Source organism: Mixophyes fleayi, chromosome 3, assembly GCF_038048845.1.
Source record: "Mixophyes fleayi isolate aMixFle1 chromosome 3, aMixFle1.hap1, whole genome shotgun sequence".
Taxonomy (NCBI): domain Eukaryota; kingdom Metazoa; phylum Chordata; class Amphibia; order Anura; family Limnodynastidae; genus Mixophyes; species Mixophyes fleayi.
The window spans coordinates 6,671,421-6,691,978 of NC_134404.1; the positions used below are offsets into that span (position 1 = coordinate 6,671,421).

Genomic DNA, 20,558 nt, shown 5'->3' on the forward strand with positions numbered 1-20,558 from the left:
TGTATGTCTGTGTCGTCGTCTACATGGACGACATATTAATCTTTTCTCAGGATCTGCCGACTCATCATCAACATGTGGCAGAGGTCTTTTCCAGACTCCGGAGAAACTTTTTATTCAGCAAGTTAGAAAAATGTTCCTTTGAGCTATCCCAGATTCCATTCTTAGGATATATTGTGTCCGGAGTTGGTCTAAAGATGGACCCTGAAAAGGTGAACGCTGTACTACGTTGGCCCCAGCCAACAACTCTCAGAGCAATCCAACGCTTTTTAGGTTTTGCAAACTACTACAGACGTTTCATTCAAGGTTTTTCCTCCATCGCTTCTCCAATAGTGGCTCTGACCCGGAAGGGAGCTAACACTAAACAATGGTCCTCCGAGGCCCTTCAAGCTTTCCAGTTCCTCAAGAAGTCCTTCTCCTCCGCTCCTGTTCTTCGACAGCCTGACGTGACCCTTCCTTTCTTTTTAGAAGTAGACGCCTCTAATGTTGGCCTAGGGGCCATACTATCTCAAAAATCGGAGCAACAAAAACTCCATCCTTGTGCCTTCTACTCTCGAGGTCTTCTACCTGCGGAGAGAAATTATACCATCGGGGACAAGGAGTTGTTGGCCATAAAAGCAGCATTAGAGGAGTGGAGATATCTGCTGGAGGGAGCTCGTCATCCTGTTACTATTTTTACGGATCACAAAAACCTGTTATATTTGCAGTCAGTCCAATGTTTGAATCCTCGTCATGCAAGATGGTCACTTTTCTTTTCCCGGTTTGAGCTAATCATAACCTTCAAACCAGCTTCCAAGAATCGAAAAGCAGACGCCTTATCTCGGGCGTTTGTGGCGTCCTCCGACGCTGGAGATTGTCCTAATCATCCCATACTGGATCCCAAATGTGTGACTCTGGCCACTTCCTCCACCAAGGTGCTACCATTTGGGAGAACCCTTGTGCCTCCATCTCTACGTAAAAAAATATTATCGTGGTATCATTCTTCACGCTTTTCTGGACATTCGGGTGAATGCAAGACGTTAGAAGTCCTTTCTCGAAGCTACTGGTGGCCCTCTATGAGGAGAGATGTCAAAGAATTTGTGGCCGCGTGTGAGGTGTGTTCCCAGTTTAAAACCCCCCGCAGAACACCGGCGGGATTACTTCAACCACTACCCATTCCTTCCAAGCCTTGGACCCATATTAGGATGGACTGTGTCACCGATCTTCCTCCTAGTAAAAAGTGCAATACCATCTGGGTAGTGGTGGATAGATTTTCGAAAATGGCACATTTTGTTCCTTTGACCGGTTTACCTTCCTCGTCTACTCTGGCTGATCATTTTATCAAGGAGATCTTCCGAATTCATGAGTCTTTACTTGTAAATGAGCGAGATGTGAACTTTTGCAAGGAGCTATTGCTCAGCAAGTTGGCCGCTGAACTGGGCCTTGGTTTTGACGACGTGTCCTCCTTCACTTTCTCAAGCTGCTGCTGCTCGTAAAAAATTATATTTCCCAAAAAGAAGCAGGGAAGACGCTGGGGGCAGACCAGAACAATTTAACATCTGGGCTGGTTTGAAGGATTTTTCAAAAAAATGGGTCACTTTGCCCATAACTCCATCCAATACGAGTATAAACATGCAAAGGATGGTGGAGGATTACTTTCAAGAGGTAGTTGATATGGAAATGTCAGACAGTCCCTTTCCTTACTGGGAAGAAAAGCAGGCCATTTGGAAACCCATGTACAAACTTGCTTTGCAATACTTAAGCTGCCCACCCTCCAGTGTGTACTCTGAACGAGTGTTCAGCACAGCAGGGAACTTAGTCAGTGATCGCCGTAGAAGGTTACTTCCCAAAAATGTAGAGAAAATGATGTTTATAAAAATGAACTACATCTTCTACGAGGAAGGCCTTCACCATCCAAGACATCCAAGCACTGACTGTTCTCTAATGGCGGATTCAAGCGGCAATGAATTGATAGTCTATCAATTCATCCGCTCTATACTCAATGCGGCCGCAAGACTCATCTTCCTCTCACGCCGCTCCTCCTCTGCCTCCCCTCTCTGCCTTGCCTTACACTGGCTCCCCATTCCCCTACCGAATCCTTTTCAAACTCCTCACCACCACTTACAAGGCTCTCTCCAACTCTACTGCCCCTTATATCTCTAACCTCCTCTCCATTCACACTCCTGCCTGCTCCCTGCGCTCGGCCAACGACCGCCGCCTCTCCTCTACTCTTATCACCTATTCCCACTCCAGAATCCAAGACTTTTCCCGTGCAGCCCCCTTCTCTGGAATGATCTCCCTCGTTCCATCCGTCTCTCTCCTACTCTGTGCTCCTTCAAACGTGCACTCAAAACTCACTTCTTCCTCAAAGCCTACCAACCATCTACTTAACCCCCATCTCCTTCCTTTAGCTCGTCCTCCCTTCTCTCCTCTTGCCTCAACTGGCTCCTCTTGTTCCTGATCTGTTTACCCTCCCTTAGGATGTAAGCTCGTATGAGCAGGGCCCCTTCCCCTCCTGTCTCCATACCTGTTCTTCCGCTCCGTCTTTACTGCATATGACTAGCCGGAGTTTCTGAAGTATTGGTACTTTTTGTTCATTGTTCTGTATGGTTTCACCCTGTATAGTCTACTGTTAGTACTGTGTGCGGTGCTGCGGATACCTTGTGGCGCCTAACAAATAAATGATGATAATAATAATAATAATAATAGTCTGTGATGATGATGTACACACTGATGAGGGTGAGGATGAAGCTGAAGATGATGATGATAACATCTTTTTAAAACTTTCTATGCAAGTGTAGGGTGCAATCTACTCCCAAAGAGGAAAGGGACTTATGGCATTTCCATATCACGTACCGTCTTGAAAGGCTGCTGTTTGGGCAATTTATCCTTAAGGGTAGGGTGTCATAGGGCTAGATTTACTAAAGTGCGGGTTTGAAAATGTGGAGATGTTGCCTATAGCAACCAATCAGATTCTAGCTGTCATTTATTTAATACATTCTACAAAATGATAGCTAGAATCTGATTGGTTGCTATAGGCAACATCTCCACTTTTTCAAACCCGCAGTTTAGTAAATATACCCCATAGACAGAGTGACCGCAAACTGGCTTTGTGCATTTCTCCTAATATTGTACAGTCTATAACGGCTGAATTTTTTTGTATTTTCAACAAGTGGAGGGGTGCCTAGAGAGCAAGAAACCAAACTGGCTTTGTCCATTTCAATTAATATTGTACAGTGTATAAAGGCTGAATTTTTTTGTATTTTCAACAAGTGGAGGGGGGCCTAGAGAGACAGAAAGCAAACTGCTTTTTTCCTTTTCTTTACATATTGAACTATAAGTGTAGAGTGTAATATACATCCAAAGACAATGGCTGCATTGTCAATATGCATAGATGGAGAGGAAGACAATCTGTTTTGTGTGTACAATAAATGAAGGCCTACCTACCAGGAATTAAACTGTTTTTTGGATGATTTATTACCTCTACAATTATATTACTTATCTATGAAACAGTTGGAGCACTAAATTGGGTTATTTTAGGCCCAAAAACATTGATTTTCCAACAAAATAGCAAAACAAAACCAAACAAAACCAAAACCAAAACACGCAATGGCAGATTTGCAAAACCAAAACCAAAACACGACGGTAATCCAGATCCAAAACCGAATCCAAAACCAAAACATGGGAGTCAGTGACCATCTCTACTTATGACACACACACTAATACCATTTATCTGTGATACCTGGCACAGGGTCCCAGCAGCTGTTCCCACAGATCTTACAGCACTTCTGTACACCGGGGCACTGACTGTCACTGTCACACTTCGGGTCTGGAAGAGGCTCTGTACACTTTGCTTTTATAGGGGGACAGCGGCCAGGTTTGACTGCAGAGAGAGGACGGAGAATGACATTCAGTGCCCGGCCAGCAGGACACCAGGCACACCGGTACCACGTTATTACCTTCCACAGGGGCCACACATTTCCAGCCACAGTTGGAGCAGCAACATTTCGTGGAGCTGGGACACTGCTTGTCATTCTGACACTGACACTCGGCAGGTCCAGGTCGGGCATATTCACAGGAGGCCGGATTGAACGGAGGACACACACGACTCAAATCTACAAATATGAGGAAAAATTAGTAAGTCCATGGTTTCCATATTTCTGCTTCACCTCTAGATCACCAGGATTAGTAGAATGTTTATAAAAAAAAATGAACAGATAGGCGTTAAACATGAATATACAGAGGCGAACTGCGCCAGCCCATAATACAGTGGACATGTTGCTATTAATCTCAGCTCACCCTGACATCAGACTGACTACCAGACTTGCCATGAATTTCTGCCCTCTCTGACCTCAACCTGGTTGCCAGGCATGTTCTTGACCTCTGCCCACCTTGACCTCAGCCTGATTATCAGACTTGCCCTTGACCTCTCCCCCCTGACCTTGGCCTGAATACAGCACTTACTATTAACCTCTGCCTGCCCTGATGTCGTCTGAATACCAGACTTGCCATTGACACCCCGGTGACCTTGATCGGAATTCCTGACTTGCTTTTGATCTCTGCCTGCCCAGACTGCAGGGATTGCTAAGTCACCGTCTGTCTCCTACAGTGTTCTCTCCACATAACCCAGTAATATCTAGACAATAAGCCCTTACTACCACGAGTTAAGACCTTGCGGAAACTGAGTACTCTGGAACATATTTCATTCCTTGGAAAAAGGGGCAGCTTATAGATTTGGTGTTTTATTATTTCAAGTGATATTGTCATAACAAGTAGCAAAATGCATCTTTTTATGAGTTCAGAGAGGAGATCTTATCTTCAGGACCTAGAGGTGGTAGAGAATTTGTGGAAAGGAAAAGACTGTGCGCCCTCCCGCAGAGCCGGGATGTCCCTTTAAATGTGTCTCATCCACCCATTTATATAATCCCTTCCTGCAAAATGAAATCTAATTTCTGCATTCAGTAGGAAAGTTGCTGTGTTCGTTCACCTTAACCGCAGTCAGAGTGGAACGCTCCTGGTACAATGTCACTAGGATCCGACATAGGCGATAGCCGGGGACTCAAGTATATCAACCAGTGTTGTTAATAAGACATTTACTTCACCACAGTTCTGTGAACATAAAATGCTTAATTTCCCCACATAGACCGTGATGTACACAAAGACCACCCAGATCTCTTACCTCGGACTGGGGTCACACACTTCTGCTGACCTCCAGAAACGCAGCATTTCTCAGAGGCTTCACAATCTGAATCCCGGCTGCACTGGACGGACGGACACTGCAGAGGGTCCAACTGTTTCCCATCATTCCTGGGGCAAACACCCTCTGGTTCTGCACCGAGAGAGATGTTCTGTGTAAGAAACTAAACAGGGAATTATTTGTAACAAGCCAATAAAGAGCTGAGAAGAAGAATCTGGACACAACAGGAAAGCGTAGGGTGACACGGTCTCGGATGGGTATTTCTCAGCACATGGAGAGACTGTACTATACCCCATGGACTGATATGTCCGAGGGACTTATAACACACACACTAATACCATTTATCTGTGATACCTGGTACAGGGTCCCAGCAGCTGTTCCCACAGATATTACAGCACTTCTGTACACCAGGGCACTGACTGTCACTGTCACACTTCGGGTCTGGAAGAGGCTCTGTACACTTGGCTTCTATAGGGGGACAGCGGCCAGGTCTGACTGCAGAGAGAGGACGGAGAATGACATTCAGTGCCCGGCCAGCAGGACACCAGACACACCGGTACCACGTTATTACCTTCCACAGGGGCCACACATTTCCAGCCACAGTTGGAGCAGCAACATTTCGTGGAGCTGGGACACTGCTTGTCATTCTGACACTCAGCAGGTCCAGGTCTGGCATATTCACAGGAGGCCGGATTGAACGGAGGACACACTTGACTCAAATCTACAAATAAAAGGAAAAATTAGTAACTCCATGGTTTCCATATTTCTGCTTCACTTCTAGATCACCGGGATTAGTAGAATGTTTATAAAAACCCCTTAACAGATAAGTGTTTAACATTAATATACAGAGGCGAACCGCGACAACATTATAATACAGTGGACATATTTTCAATAAAAATATCACATCTAAATCCAACCTCCTATAACATAGGATCACTCCCTTCATTCTTTTACCCTTTTCTCCAAAAATGCTGCTTGGTTTAGCCTAATGTATGTGATAAACTGTTCACGAGTGTGAGTACATGTCGGGATGTATTTATTACACTTTCGTAGTTTGGAAGCTTTCCATTAGACTGGTCTAAGTGTACATAGATATGTCCTTTCTGTTAGCAATAGCGGTGGGGGCTGCCGACTATCCAGCTGTTTGTCAGGTACCGGAAGCCAGTACCTGGCATTGTCAGCTTATTGCCGAGCAATGGCAACCAGCGTCTTCTCTCCCTTCTGCCGGTGTCTAGATGTTTGTTAGGCAGCAGCACCAGACTAGCTGTATCTCTTCATCAGTTCATGTGTTTCCCATTATGGCTGATTAGTGCCCTATCTCTCATTGGTTCCCCAACCTTTATAAACCTCTTCCTTACCACCACCTGTGCTGGGGATAGTGTCACAGTCATATGTTTCTCTTGATCCAATTTGGGACCCTTGGGTTTTGCTGAAGCAGGAGTGTGGCAGAAACTGGAGGGCTTAATAAAACCACTGTTCATCTGGAATGCACTGAGTAGCACTAGCAATATGGGATTCTAGGACCGGAGTCTGTGCCAGAGTAATGAACTGGAATCCGCCGTAACAACACTCTGGAACTATTTGTGGTAATTGAGCTCCACACCACCAGGCTAAAGGAACTAGAAACCACTACTAGGAACTCAGAATGTGCAGCACACAGAAACTTGGAACAGAATGAGCTGGAACTGGAGAGAGGAACTCAGATCTGTGACTAGGGATAGAGGACTCGGGACTGTGAGACAACCACAGACCTGGAACCCACCCACAGATACACAGGTCTGGAACTGAGCTCTATAAACTCAAAACCAGCCTCAGCTACAGGACTGTCGATACCGGCAAAAACCCAGAGCACTGCAGAATTAGCAGATGATGCAAAGTTCTTGCTGAGGTATGACCACTCTGGAGGAACACAGAATTCTTGCAGGAAGATGAAAAATGCAAGGTATTTGCAGAAAGTTGAGCACTTTGGGAAGTGCAGAATGTTTTGCAGAAATAAGTGCCCTTTGGAAATGCATGGTACTTGCAGAGAGATGGCTACTAGGTAATGCAGAGTACTTGCAGAAATGTATTGGCTTTTAAATGCAGGATATACAAGCACAGTGCTGGAAACCACTAGAACCTGGAATCAAGAACTATCCTTAGAATAAAAAGGGGGTTATTCTGGCAATGAGCAGATCTCAGCAGCAGGTTTACATAGGGTCTCCCTAATAGCTATTTGTTGCACAGATCATGTGACCACAGCTCCTGAATCTGGTTCGTCTGGAAAGACCACATGTCTGAAACCAAGATGGCCACACCCATGCAGCCGAACAACTAATATAGGTTTGTTTACAAATAAAAATGTGGTGATCAGGAATGCTGCAGGCAACCAGGAGAGACCCGGATAGCCATGGCAGCGGATAAACACTTTCCCTTGCCCTCCCTTCCAACCTTGGCCTGAATAACACACTTGCTATGAACCTCTGCCTATCCTGACCTCGATCTGATTACCAGACTTGCCAATGATCAGCCCCTGTCCTTGGTTGGAATTCCAGACTTGCTTTTGATCTCTGCCTGCCCTGACCGCAGTCTGTTTCTCGGATTGCTAAGTCACCATCTGCGTCCTACAGTAATCTTTTCACATAACCCAGCAATATCTAGACTTGTTAAGCCCTTACTACCACGAGTTAAGACCTGGGGGCAACCGAGTACTCTGGAACATATTACATTCCTTGCAAAAGGGGCAGCTATAGGCAACGACCTTGGGAAGCAGTTCCTTAGGTTTTATTCTTTCAAGTGATGTTGCCAGAAGTCTTTCATGCAGAAGTTCTCCTGGAAGGAACACAATACACTTTTATATGAGTTCAGAGAGATCATATCTACAGGACCTAGAGGTGGTGAAGTACTTGTGGGAAGGAAAAGACTGTGCGCCCTCCCGCAGAGCTGGGATGTCCCTTTAAATGTGTCTCATCCACCCATTTATATAATCCCTTCCCACAAAATGAAATCTAATTTCTGCATTCAGTAGGAAAGTTGCTGTGTTCATTCACTTTAACCGCAGTCAGAGTGGAACGTTCCTGGTACAATGTCACTAGGATCCAACATAGTCGATAACCTGGGACTCAAGTATATCTACCAGTGTTGGTAATCAGAAATTTTCTCCCCACAGTTCTGTGAACATAAAATGCTTAATTTCCCCACATAGACCCTGATGTACACAAAGACCACCCAGCTCTCTTACCTCGGACTGGGATCACACACTTCTGCTGACCTCCAGAAACGCAGCATTTCTCAGAGGTTTTACAGTCTGAATCCCGGCTGCACTGGATGGACGGACACTGCAGAGGGTCCAACTGTTTCCCATCATTCCTGGGGCAAACACCATCTGGTTCTGCACCGAGAGAGATGTTCTGTGTAAGAAACTAGACAGGGAATTATTTGCAACAAGCCAATAAAGAGCCTAGAAGAAGAATCTGGACACAACAGGAAAGCGTAGGGTGACACGGTCTCGGATGTGTATTTCTCAGCACATGGAGAGACTGTACTATACCTCATGGACTGATATGTCCGAGGGACTTATTATACACACACTGATAACATGTATCTGTGATACCTGGCACAGGGTCCCAGCAGCTGTTCCCACAGATCTTACAGCACTTCTGTACACCGGGGCACTGACTGTCCCTGTTACACTTCGGGTCTGGAAGAGGCTCTGTACACTTGGCTTTTATAGGGGGACAGCGGCCAGGTCTGACTGCAGAGAGAGGTCGGAGAATGACGTTCAGTGCTCGGCCAGCAGGATACCATACACACCAGAGCCACGTTATTACCTTCCACAGGGGCCACACATTTCCAGCCACAGTTGGAGCAGCAACACTTCATTGAGCTGGAACACTGGCTGTCATTGTAACACTTGGCGGGTCCAGGTCTGGCCAATTGACAGATGCTCGGATTGAACGGAGGACACACACGACTCAAATCTACAAATAAAAGGAAAAATTAGTAACCTCAGCAGATTCCATATTTCTGCCTCTAGATCACCAGGATTAGTAGAATGTTAAAAAACCCATTAATATACATAGCGAACTGCGCCAGTCTCATAATACAGTGGGCATTTTCATTTAATATGTTTAAACATTTCCAGCATAGAGTGTGTAGAGTGCGTTGAGACAGAATGTGGGAATCCAGCGTTAGTGCACATTCTGATCTGCCTAGAACAATACACTCCCATTTCCCGATCTCCAGCGAGAACCCCGATAAACTCATATGTAGCAAGATATACCGGTTGGTGGATTTACTTCAAAGTGTGCAAAGTGAAAATACTAAAAATATCACATCTAAATCCAACCTGTAATAACTTTAGTGTCAGCTCTTTCATTCTTCACCTTTTGCTTCAAAAATGCTGCTGGTTTAGCCTAATATATGAGTTAAATTATTCAGGAGTGTGAGCAGCTATTGAGATGTATTTATTTCATTTTTGATTATTTCACGCTTTCCATTAGACTGGTCTAAGTGCACATAGATATGTCCATTCTGTTAGCAATAGCGGTGGGCGCTGCCATCTGCCCAGATGTTTGCCAGGTAGCAGCAACCGGTGTCCTGCCTCATTGTCAGCTTATTGCCAAGCAATGGCAACCAGCGTCTTCTCTCCCTTCTGCCGGTGTCTAGATGTTTGTTAGGCAGCAGCACCAGACTAGCTGTATCTCTTCATCTGTTCATGTGTTTCCCATTATGGCTGATGAGTGCCCTCTCTCTCATTGGTTCCCCGACCTTTATAAACCTCTTCCTTACCACCACCTGTGCTGGGGATAGTTTGTCTGATCCTGTGTGCTGTCTATTTCTGCTGTGATCCGGAACTTGCACCAGTACTGTGTGTTCTGTGTCTGCTGTGATCTGGACCTTCCACCAGTACTGTGTGTTCTGTGTCTGCTGAGACCTGGACCTTGCACCAGTACTGTGTGTTCTGTGTCTGCTGTGACCCAGACCTTGCACCAGTACTGTGTGTTCTGTGTCTGCTGTGACCTGGACCTTGCACCAGTACTGTGTGTTCTGTGTCTGCTGTGACCCGGACCTTGCACCAGTACTGTGTGTTCTGTGTCTGCTGAGACCTGGACCTTGCACCAGTACTGTGTGTTCTGTGTCTGCTGAGACCTGGACCTTGCACCAGTACTGTGTGTTCTGTGTCTGATGTGACCCGGACCTTGCACCAGTGCTGTTTGTTCTGTGTCTGCTATGACCTGGACCTTGCACCAGTACTGTGTGTTCTGTGTCTGCTGAGACCTGGACCTTGCACCAGTACTGTGTGTTCTGTGTCTGCTGTGACCTGGACCTTGCACGAGTACTGTGTGTTCTGTGTTTGCTGTGACCCGGACCTTGCACCAGTACTGTGTGTTCTGTGTCTGCTGTGACCCGGACCTTGCACCAGTACTGTGTGTTCTCTGTCTGCTGTGACCCGGACCTTGCACCAGTACTGTGTGTTCTCTGTCTGCTGTGACCCGGACCTTGCACCAGTACAGTGTGTTCTGTGTCTGCTGTGACCCGGACCTTGCACCAGTACTGTGTGTTCTGTGTCTGCTGTGACCCAGACCTTGCACCAGTACTGTGTGTTCTGTGTCTGTTGTGACCCGGACCTTGCACCAGTACTGTGTGTTCTGTGTCTGCTGTGACCCGAACATTGCACCAGTACTGTGTGTTCTGTGTAGACTGCTGTGACCCGGACCTTGCACCAGTACTGTGTGTTCTGTGTCTGCTGTGACCCGGACCTTGCACCAGTACTGTGTGTTCTGTGTCTGCTGTGACCCGGACCTTGCACCAGTTCTGTGTGTTCTGTGTAGATCTGCTGTGACCTGGACCTTGCACAAGTACTGTGTGTTCTGTGTCTGCTGTGACCCAGACCTTGCACCAGTACTGTGTGTTCTGTGTCTGATGTGACCCGGACCTTGCACCAGTACTGTGTGTTCTGTGTCTGCTGTGACCCAGACCTTGCACCAGTACTGTGTGTTCTGTGTCTGCTGTGACCCGGACCTTGCACCAGTACTGTGTGTTCTGTGTAGACTGCTGTAATCTGGACCTTGAACCAGTACTGTGTGTTCTGTGTAGACTGTATTGAAGTAATTCTATCGTTTTCAAATAAGCATTGCATAGGCGATTGTATTGTGTTTCTAACACACAAAGTGATTTATTTTAGCAGATGTAAATAGTCAACAATTCAATACATTATTATATTATGATACAGTACAGTACAGCCAATACCAAAAGATACATACATACCACTGCTATCGCATGCGCTCGCTGCGCTAACCACGGGCACCCCTGGACAGTGATTCACCTTTGAATACTGTGATCAGTGAAGTCTGAGATCTGGGTGCACAGCTATGATCATATATACACAGTCAGTGTTACAGAGAACAATGCAAATGACGTGGCTTGCTTCTATAGGTCCAGACATCAGATGGGTCCAGGCTAAACAGGTCATAGGCTGATTCAATCTAAGGAATCCAAAGGTGTGGGTCGTCTCTCCAGCGAATGAGCTCCTTTCTTCCCGCCAATGCTCCAGTTACAATTAGCATTTCATAGCCAACATCATACAAAGGTTTATTCCCTAATATCAATAACTAAAGTATGCAATGTGCGATCTCTTTGCCGACTGCACCGGACAGCTGCTGAAGATTAGGGTTTCAATATGATACTAGGCATGATACCTTTCCTATAACCTGAACCTTGAATATCACTGAAGTGTACATATAATCATTATATATATATATATATATATATATATATATATATATATATATAGACTAATAATAAACTAAATACTATCTGCTCATAAATTACAGTGTAACGGAACCAATATGAATATGACTTATATAAATAACTAAATGTTGTAATGCCAGTGTGTGCGTGCGTATTTTACCGTGCGATCGCACCATGCCACGTGTTACGTGGCGTACCGATTGCAATCGCACGGCAAAACAATATAAACCAATATACTTTCGTTCATCCAATTATACGACTTCGACAGTCCACCCTTTGATAGTACAATAAACTATCACCTTAAAGATGTTATATGCAGGATCTCAGTACCACGTTTCATTACACTTCTGGAGCTTGGAGATAACCTTTTATATGCCCTTCAAGGGTGCAGTAAAACACTTAATACATTATTTGGAAAGGTACAAAGTACAATAGAACATGTATCAGTTATACAGAATACTCTACTACAGTTCTTCATGTCTAACAGGTTCATTAGTCCAACGCATGTCTTTAAGCTCAGAATACATTTAAACACTTCATGTTCATCAATAGCATCATCCTATGTCTATCAATAATTTCATATACAATCTCCTTCAGCTTGCGTTAATATACACACTTCTAATAATGTCTTCAGTTCTTTTCATCGACACTTGTGGGCGGGCTATTTTCTGTTCGTTCTTCCCAGTCTCCCATTACTCAGATTTAACAGTGATCGGCTTGCAAAGCATTGGGAGACTTCAGACTAAGGGACCCATAATTCGGGTACCTCAAGAATATTTAGTGGAAAGAGAACTAATCCTACTTGATATAATCACTGAGGCACGTGTGAGCATGCCCGGCACTCTGTTTGGTCTAAGACCTTACCCTCCCAAGAATGATAATCATTCTCAAGGATGCCTGCTCAAGTCCGAATATTACTGGACTGGCATCGCTGGGTGTACCTCTTTTTAACCATGGGGTCGCTGTACTTACAGATGTAATGCTACTCAGACAATAGCCCCTTGCACTTTCTCCAAGCTCCAAGGTTTCCAGATTTTCCTTTACCCCTGAATTGAATAGAGTAATTGGCTGGACCGATTATGCTACTAACTTCTCCTTCATCCCCAATACCTCCTTATCATTACCTGAACCAGCCTCTGTCACCTGCTAATAATCAAAAGAATTAACTGTCCTGAGAAGAGAATGAAATGAGAGAACTCAAAACAGGAAAACTACAACTTCATGCTGGACACCTCTCTTAGCCTTTGGCTCAGGTGCTGGTAACTGCATTCGAGGCCTTCCAGAACAGACTCATGAGTGCCCTTGGACCCTTTTCTGAGTGTTGGCCCCTCTGCAGTGGGTGGAATGGGCACCAGTGTGTCTCTGCTACTGTTGTAGCCGTGATGCTGGTAGTCTACACTTGGTACCTGTCTGTCAAATAACTTGAGCCTAAGAAATTATTGCTCCACAACTTACTCTCCCGATCCAACATTCTGACAGTTAGTATGGCTTTTCAGGAAACAGTGTTTTGGACGTTCTCGGTTGCTGTCTCACTATTTATCTTCTCTCAAGGTCAAACCTAGCCTCACAGTTACAATCTCATCTCACGAGGGGTCAAGAACATTTCAAAAACTGACAGGTTAAGAGTCTGCCCAGGAGTGATCTTTTGGTAGCGGGACAGGATTAGTGGCCGAAGCTATCAGTCACTTCAATCAAGTTTCAACTCTTATTCTATTCAATTCGTTCTTCCGAGTACCGTTACTTTATGTTCACACTGGTTTATGGCTAATTGAAAGAATGTGATTTGTTACCACTACTCATACATTATACATCGGTTATTAATAACATAATTACCCCTATCATCTATTATAACTCTAGGACTATCACATTGAATAACAAAAGCTTTGAGTATGACACAGTAATACATTAGACACATTTCAATATACCTTTACCCAGACATATTTCATTGGTACACATGTGTATACTTGAGGATCCTGCATGGTGGTAATTGGATGACGTGTATTTGTTTTACCTGGAGGAAAACCCATCAGCAGGAGGGATATGGGATGGCTCTATTGGTATCATTTTCCTGACATTCTCTTAATCAAAATAGGACGTTGCCGTCCTACTAGCTTGAGATGAAATATGTGGTGCACCCCAATATACTCTTACCAGCTTGCACATACCTTCTGTACCCAGCTGAGCCAGACCATTTGCTGCCTCCTCTGAAACTGGGAGATACACTCTGGGAGCTTCTGGTCTACCTTGTCCATCTCTCCAGAGTCCACCATAGACAGCTATGTTCGCCCTGGTGTGACAGCCATGTATGGTTGTGTGTGTAAGTGTGGACTTTACTAGCAGTTACTTCAGTTGGTAACTGCGTCACTGTATAAAGTCCTCTATGTAGTGTCCTAATCATGTGCTGGTATTACTATAAAAAGATTTCTCAGTCACCTCAACATCGCCCCCTAGACTAGAAAAATGCTGAAGGCCAATGTATATCAATCGATTTTCCCTCTGCCAACTCACATGCCCTTCTCAGTACCTCACATTCATCTACTTGACTAAAAGAGAAAGACACAGGGGTCTATTTCTATAACACTTTCTTCAAATATAACAGTACCCAGTACATGTCTGTCTAACAGTAAAAAAATATAAAACACGAAAATTCTACATTTTCTAGGGTTTCACATTATGTCGTATCTTGTGGCACAAATCCTACTCCAATGTTCGATACAGAGATGCATATCTGTATGCCTAACCTCTAGCATTCTTCTGTCATCCTGTCCTCCCCACCCTTTTTGCATCCATATAAAGGCACATTTTTGTACAGGAGGCACGAACCAAAACAAAAACAAAAAACGAAACAGATATGCAATCTATAAAACATGAATCGTATTTCCACAACAGAACCTTTCTGCTTAAAATCAGCAGTTTTTATACACATGAAAACAAAACCCCTGACTGTTTCTGTAACTCATGTCAATCTAGTGTGTGTATCTCTGAATTTGTCTTATGTAAAAAAGATAAAAATATGTCTTAGCCCCATTGATGAGACTGTGTCTGATTTTATCTCTACCAGAGCAGAGAGAGAGAGAGAGAGGGAGAAAGAGAAAGATAGATGGGTACTAGCATTTGTGTAAAGAATGAGAAATAAGAAAGCAATGAATAATGGGAATACAAAGATTTGAATACAAACATACATGTAGAAAGAGAGATTTTACAACACAAATGACAGCTGGATTGGACTCTATGGGGAAATGGTTGTATTCATTCCACTGATCCCCTTAGCTATTTGCTAAACTATGACCCCTCCCCATACTTGACTAGGGGGTCTTAAACCAACCGTGCAATCCAGTGTCGTCCGTCATTTGTTCATTAAGAACTCGGTATCACATTGACTACATACCTTTTCAACGGACTTTCCTAACTTATGATAGAGAAATGAAAAATTTACTCTTGATGACTCATCTGAGATACATAAAACGATATTTTTGGAGAAAAGTATGTATATACTTCATTTTTGGATAATGATTCTCAGCCAAACAAATTATCATGAGTCACTGCAGCCTGAAACAAAGAGTGTTCTAATTGTCTATTGTTAATTTGTCTTTCAAGAGTGATTTTTTTTCTATTTCTCTATCCCACCCTTGTAAACACTAAGGGCTAGATTTACTAAGCTGCGGGTTTGAAAAAGTGGGGCTGTTGCCTATGGCAACCAATCAGATTCTAGCTTTCATTTATTTAGTACCTTCTACAAAATGATAGCTAGAATCTGATTGGTTGCTATAGGCAACAGCCCCACTTTTTGAAACCCGCAGCTTAGTAAATCTAGCCCTAAGTCTATATTTCTTTCGTGTACCCTTTATCTGTAAGAGGGAAACAAGATAGTTATCTCAAAACAGCAAACAAAACAAACATTTCCATTCTTTATCTTCGGCAAGCGATTAGGAAAACAAGCATTTGACAACATAAAACAAACAAACAAAATCAATAAAGATTACCTTTTAAAGCAGTTTTTTTTCTTTCTAAACCTGCTCACCAATACTTACCACAGATTAACTCTAGGTTGGCTATAGTTCTCCCCCAAAGTATTAGTTGCTATGGGGTGTGCAATCAATTGTTGGGGAACCTCTGAGACTTGTGTACGCCTCCTTTGTGGGTGTCTATATGATTTCCAACCCAGGTATCCCTTTTTCTCTCTACACAGTTCCTACTCCTGTGTCCCTTCTTAAGGCAGTAAAAACACGTCCTTGTCATGTCTGCACAATCTTTTGCTAGGTGTCCTATTTTATTGCATTGAAAACACTTCCTCAACTCATGTTGTTTCTTTTCCTTAACCCAGGTGTTATTACACTGTGGTCGTGTGTGCAATCCTGCTAATGCTGGGATACTTACCATCATTACCCTATCACTTAGTGCTTTTTCCTCTTTACATATATTTTTATCATGTCCTATAGCTGACTCCCTGAGAACACTTACAGTACTTCCTCTTCAGTATGGTAATGAAGTTTGCACCCTTCTTTTCAAGTTTTCCCTGAGGCCATCCATTAGAACTTTAACAGCAACTTCTCTGTAGTGTACATTATCCTTTATGTCTGATACCCCAGTATATTTGGCCATCGCTATCAGAGCCCTGCAAAAATAGTCTGTTGCATTTTCACTATCTTTTTGCTTGATAGTAAAAATTTTACTCCAGTCCACTATCACTGGAAAATATATGGCCAACCGTGTGATTATATGTCTAATATTGTCCTGATTATCATCTTCGGTTAAGGATTCATCCTCCTCCAACATACAATCCTTAATTAACTTTTGTATATCAGTATTGAGAGGAAGACAGGTCTTCAATAATACTCGCCAATCGTTATTAGATGGCTCGTACACATTACCATAATATCTAATAAACTTCTGACATTTAGTCAAATCCTTCCTAGGATCAGGGAAATCAGACAAAATTGAAAACATTTCAGACCTAGTCCATGGATCATGCTTTGCTACATGTTTTAAGGAAACGTCACCATCTCTGTCCGCTTTCCCATTGGGAACTGCTGTTGTGCAGACAGGATGTAAGTCTACCAAATCACTATGTTCTGAACTAGTTGCTGAAATTGCTGCTGCAGTACAATGGGTGTCTCCCCCTGTGTTAACCTTTACATTATTCTCACCACTTTCAGCCGCTGCCCCTGCTGGTGGGATTGTTCCTTTTCTTTGTCCTGAAACATTACTTTTAACATTACTTAAAACAACATACAAGTTACTAGTTACATTTTTTACATTTGTGGTATTGGCTGTACTTTCCGCCCCGACCAAATTTGTCAGGGGCGTGTTTGCGCTCAGTTTGTCACGCTTTGCAACGCACACTTCCGGAACGCTCATTTCCGGTACACTCATTTCCGCTGTGTGCGCGCTTTTCGCCCCACTTACTTCCGCTGTGCATTCGCTGCTCTGCCACATGCTACGTTCCATTTGCCACAATTTTAAACAGTCATCATGTTCAATTCTCGTTTTTGTTGATTTAATCAACCGCACTTTATCTCTAACATTATTTAACACCTCTGAGTCAAGACTACCTATGTTTGGGAAAGGTTTCACACACTCCCGGGTCATCTTGACCCATTTACCGCAGTATGCAGTTGTATACGCACCATATTTATTATACATAACATACTTCGCCGAACCAACCGGCCATTCATTAGGCAGCACAACATAAACTATCTCTAGCGTTTGCTTCGTATCCATTGTAAAAACAACCTATTTCTCAACGCTACACAAAAAGACTTTTGCTTGTTCTCCATTCATTCAGAACCTACTAGAGATTTTTATTCGTGGACGTTTTCAACAGGTACGTCCCCTTAAAAATATCAATGCCTTTCCTAGTTTGAGTACTTTACCACTGTTAGCAACCGATATCAATCAAGAATATCAGTGGTTGCAGCGTATTTCCTCCCACATCTCCCAAGTCGCAATCACGGCTGCACTAAATCAACCATGCGGTCCGATCGCACCGCTTACGGATACTAACTATCAGTAAGCTTTGCGATTAATATTTGGGAATGCCGCGAAAACCTGTTATTTTCGCTTCGAGTATACCTGCCAAGTATACTCTGTGGTGTCTCTTTATCACCTGCTCTTAATCAGAACAAAACACCACTTCACACAAAGGTCTCTTTATATCCTGCTCACCCGGTGAACAGAACCTTTGTTGTCAGGTCCCCTTTTTATCGTGCCCCGTCAGACACACCTGAACCAAAGCGCTATCTATTTTCAATAGTTCCACACTGCCCTCCCAATACTTAATCAAGGCCCTGCCATGCGGTCCAACCGCACTGCTCAGAGATACTAGTTATCTGTGAACATCGAGATTAGTATTGGGCACACGTGCAGAACCCTATATTGCGTTACCTGTATACTTTTGTCTTTATGCATAACATTCGCATACACACACACACAACCTTTCCTTAAACAATGGCACTATCTTTTCAGAGATTTTACCAAGTGATTACACTATGCATAGCTAACAGACTATGATCATGACTGTTTACACACATGGCAACAATACCGGAAGTACACATACTCTATGCAGGAAGTACACATACCTTATGCAATGCTATACACTTTAAAACGCAAAATGACAATAAAAAGAAACATTTTTCTTTCTTGTCCCTAGATTCAAATTAGCGTTCCTTCAGTCTATGCAACAACGGACATTCGGTTTCGCAACACAAAGTGAACCACAGGTCTTAAACACATTGCGTTCTTTCCTGTATGTGACGCGTCTGTCAATCCACCCTTTGTTGAGGAACCAAATACTGTAAGCGTTGCATACCTGCCGATAAGGTAACTCACCTTCGAGCCTCCCAAATTATTAAAGTAATTCTATCGTTTTCAAATAAGAATTGCATAGGCGATTGTATTGTGTTTCTAACGCACAAAGTGATTTATTTTAGCAGATGTAAATAGTCAACAATTCAATACATTATTATATTATGATACAGTACAGTACAGCCAATACCAAAAGATACATACATACCACTGCTATCGCATGCGCTCGCTGCGCTAACCACGGGCACCCCTGGACAGTGATTCACCTTTGAATACTGTGATCAGTGAAGTCTGAGATCTGGGTGCACAGCTATGATCATATATACACAGTCAGTGTTACAGAGAACAATGCAAATGACGTGACTTGCTTCTATAGGTCCAGACATCAGATGGGTCCAGGCTAAACAGGTCATAGGCTAATTCAATCTAAGGAATCCGAAGGTGGGGGTCATCTCTCCAGGGAATGAGCTCCTTTCTTCCCGCCAATGCTCCAGTTACAATTAGCATTTCATAGCCAACATCATACAAAGGTTTATTCCCTAATATCAATAACTAAAGTATGCAATGTGCGATTTCTTAGCCGACTGCACCGGACAGCTGCTGAAGATTAGGGTTTCAATATGATACTAGGCATGAATCCTTTCCTATAACCTGAACCTTGAATATCACTGAAGTGTACATATAATCATTATATATATATATATATATATATATATATATATATATAGACTAATAATAAACCAAATACTATCTGCTCATAAATGACAGTGTAACGGAACCAATATGAATATGAATTATATAAATAACGAAATGTTGTAATGCCAGTGTGTGCGTGCGTATTTTACCGTGCGCTCGCACCACGCCACGTGTTACGTGGCGTACGGATCGCAATCGCACGGCAAAACAATATTAACCAATATACTTTCGTTCATCCAATTATACGACTTCGACAACTGCTGTGATCTGGACCTTGCACCAGTACTGTGTGTTCTGTGTAGACTGCTGTGACCCGGACCTTGCACTAGTACTGTGTGTTCTGTGTAGACTGTTGTGATCTGAACCTTGCACCAGCACTGTGTATTCCTTCTACCTTTGACCTATTGGATTTTCTATTAACCTCTGCCCACCCTAACCTCAGCCTGATTTACCAAGCTTGCCATTGACCTCTCCCTCCTCACCTTGACCTGAATATCGGACTTGCTATTAACCTATGGCAGCCCTGACCTAAGTCACCACCTGGCTCCGACCAGGTCCTGTCCACATAACTTAGCAATATCTAGACTTTATGTCACGACTACCAGTTATAGTCATAAGCTTGTAGAACAGGTGGTAGAGGTCTTCGCCTTTAGCAGCCGCCTTGCCCATAGAGGCTGATGTGCTCACAGGTCTTATGGTCTGCGAGGTACAAGCTTATGGATTAAACCATAGCGTGGCAAGGAAATGGCAGCACGAGGCAAATGAAGTCAGGGACAGGCCGAGGTGAAAAGGACACGGGCAGTCAGCGAGGTGGGGTCCAGTCAAAGGGTCAGGTCCGGCAGAAAGACAGGATATCCATGTCACAGGCAGAAGTCAGGGTCACCAGCAAAGAATCATAATCCAATAAACAAGCCAAAGGTCATACACAGAAAGGTCAATCCATAGGAGGTACAGCAGTACAGGAACACAGAACAATCAGCAGGTCAGCAGCCAGGAAACTGAACGCTATAAGATAATGACCAATCAGGAGCAATGTCCATAAATGGACAATAAGCTGATATGTGTAAACTGCGCATGCGCCCGAGCAACAGCTTGCCGGGTCGAGCGCTAACTACATTAATTAATTGCACACGCGCCCGGCTGTGTTTGCCTG

General features: G+C 43.7%; 1 protein-coding gene across 1 annotated transcript in view; it reads right to left on the reverse strand.

Annotated features, from left to right (window-relative positions):
* LOC142142549 (uncharacterized) overlaps positions 1–20,558 on the reverse strand; it is a 51,377-nt gene that overhangs the window by 23,737 nt on the left and 7,082 nt on the right. The window contains exons 3-10 of the mRNA XM_075200428.1: positions 8,983–9,132; positions 8,766–8,906; positions 8,394–8,543; positions 5,745–5,894; positions 5,528–5,668; positions 5,156–5,305; positions 3,936–4,091; positions 3,719–3,859 (exon numbers count right to left, since the gene is read on the reverse strand). Coding sequence (XP_075056529.1) covers positions 3,719–3,859; positions 3,936–4,091; positions 5,156–5,305; positions 5,528–5,668; positions 5,745–5,894; positions 8,394–8,543; positions 8,766–8,906; positions 8,983–9,132 — 1,179 coding nt within the window. The remainder of the gene's footprint in view (positions 1–3,718; positions 3,860–3,935; positions 4,092–5,155; positions 5,306–5,527; positions 5,669–5,744; positions 5,895–8,393; positions 8,544–8,765; positions 8,907–8,982; positions 9,133–20,558) is intronic.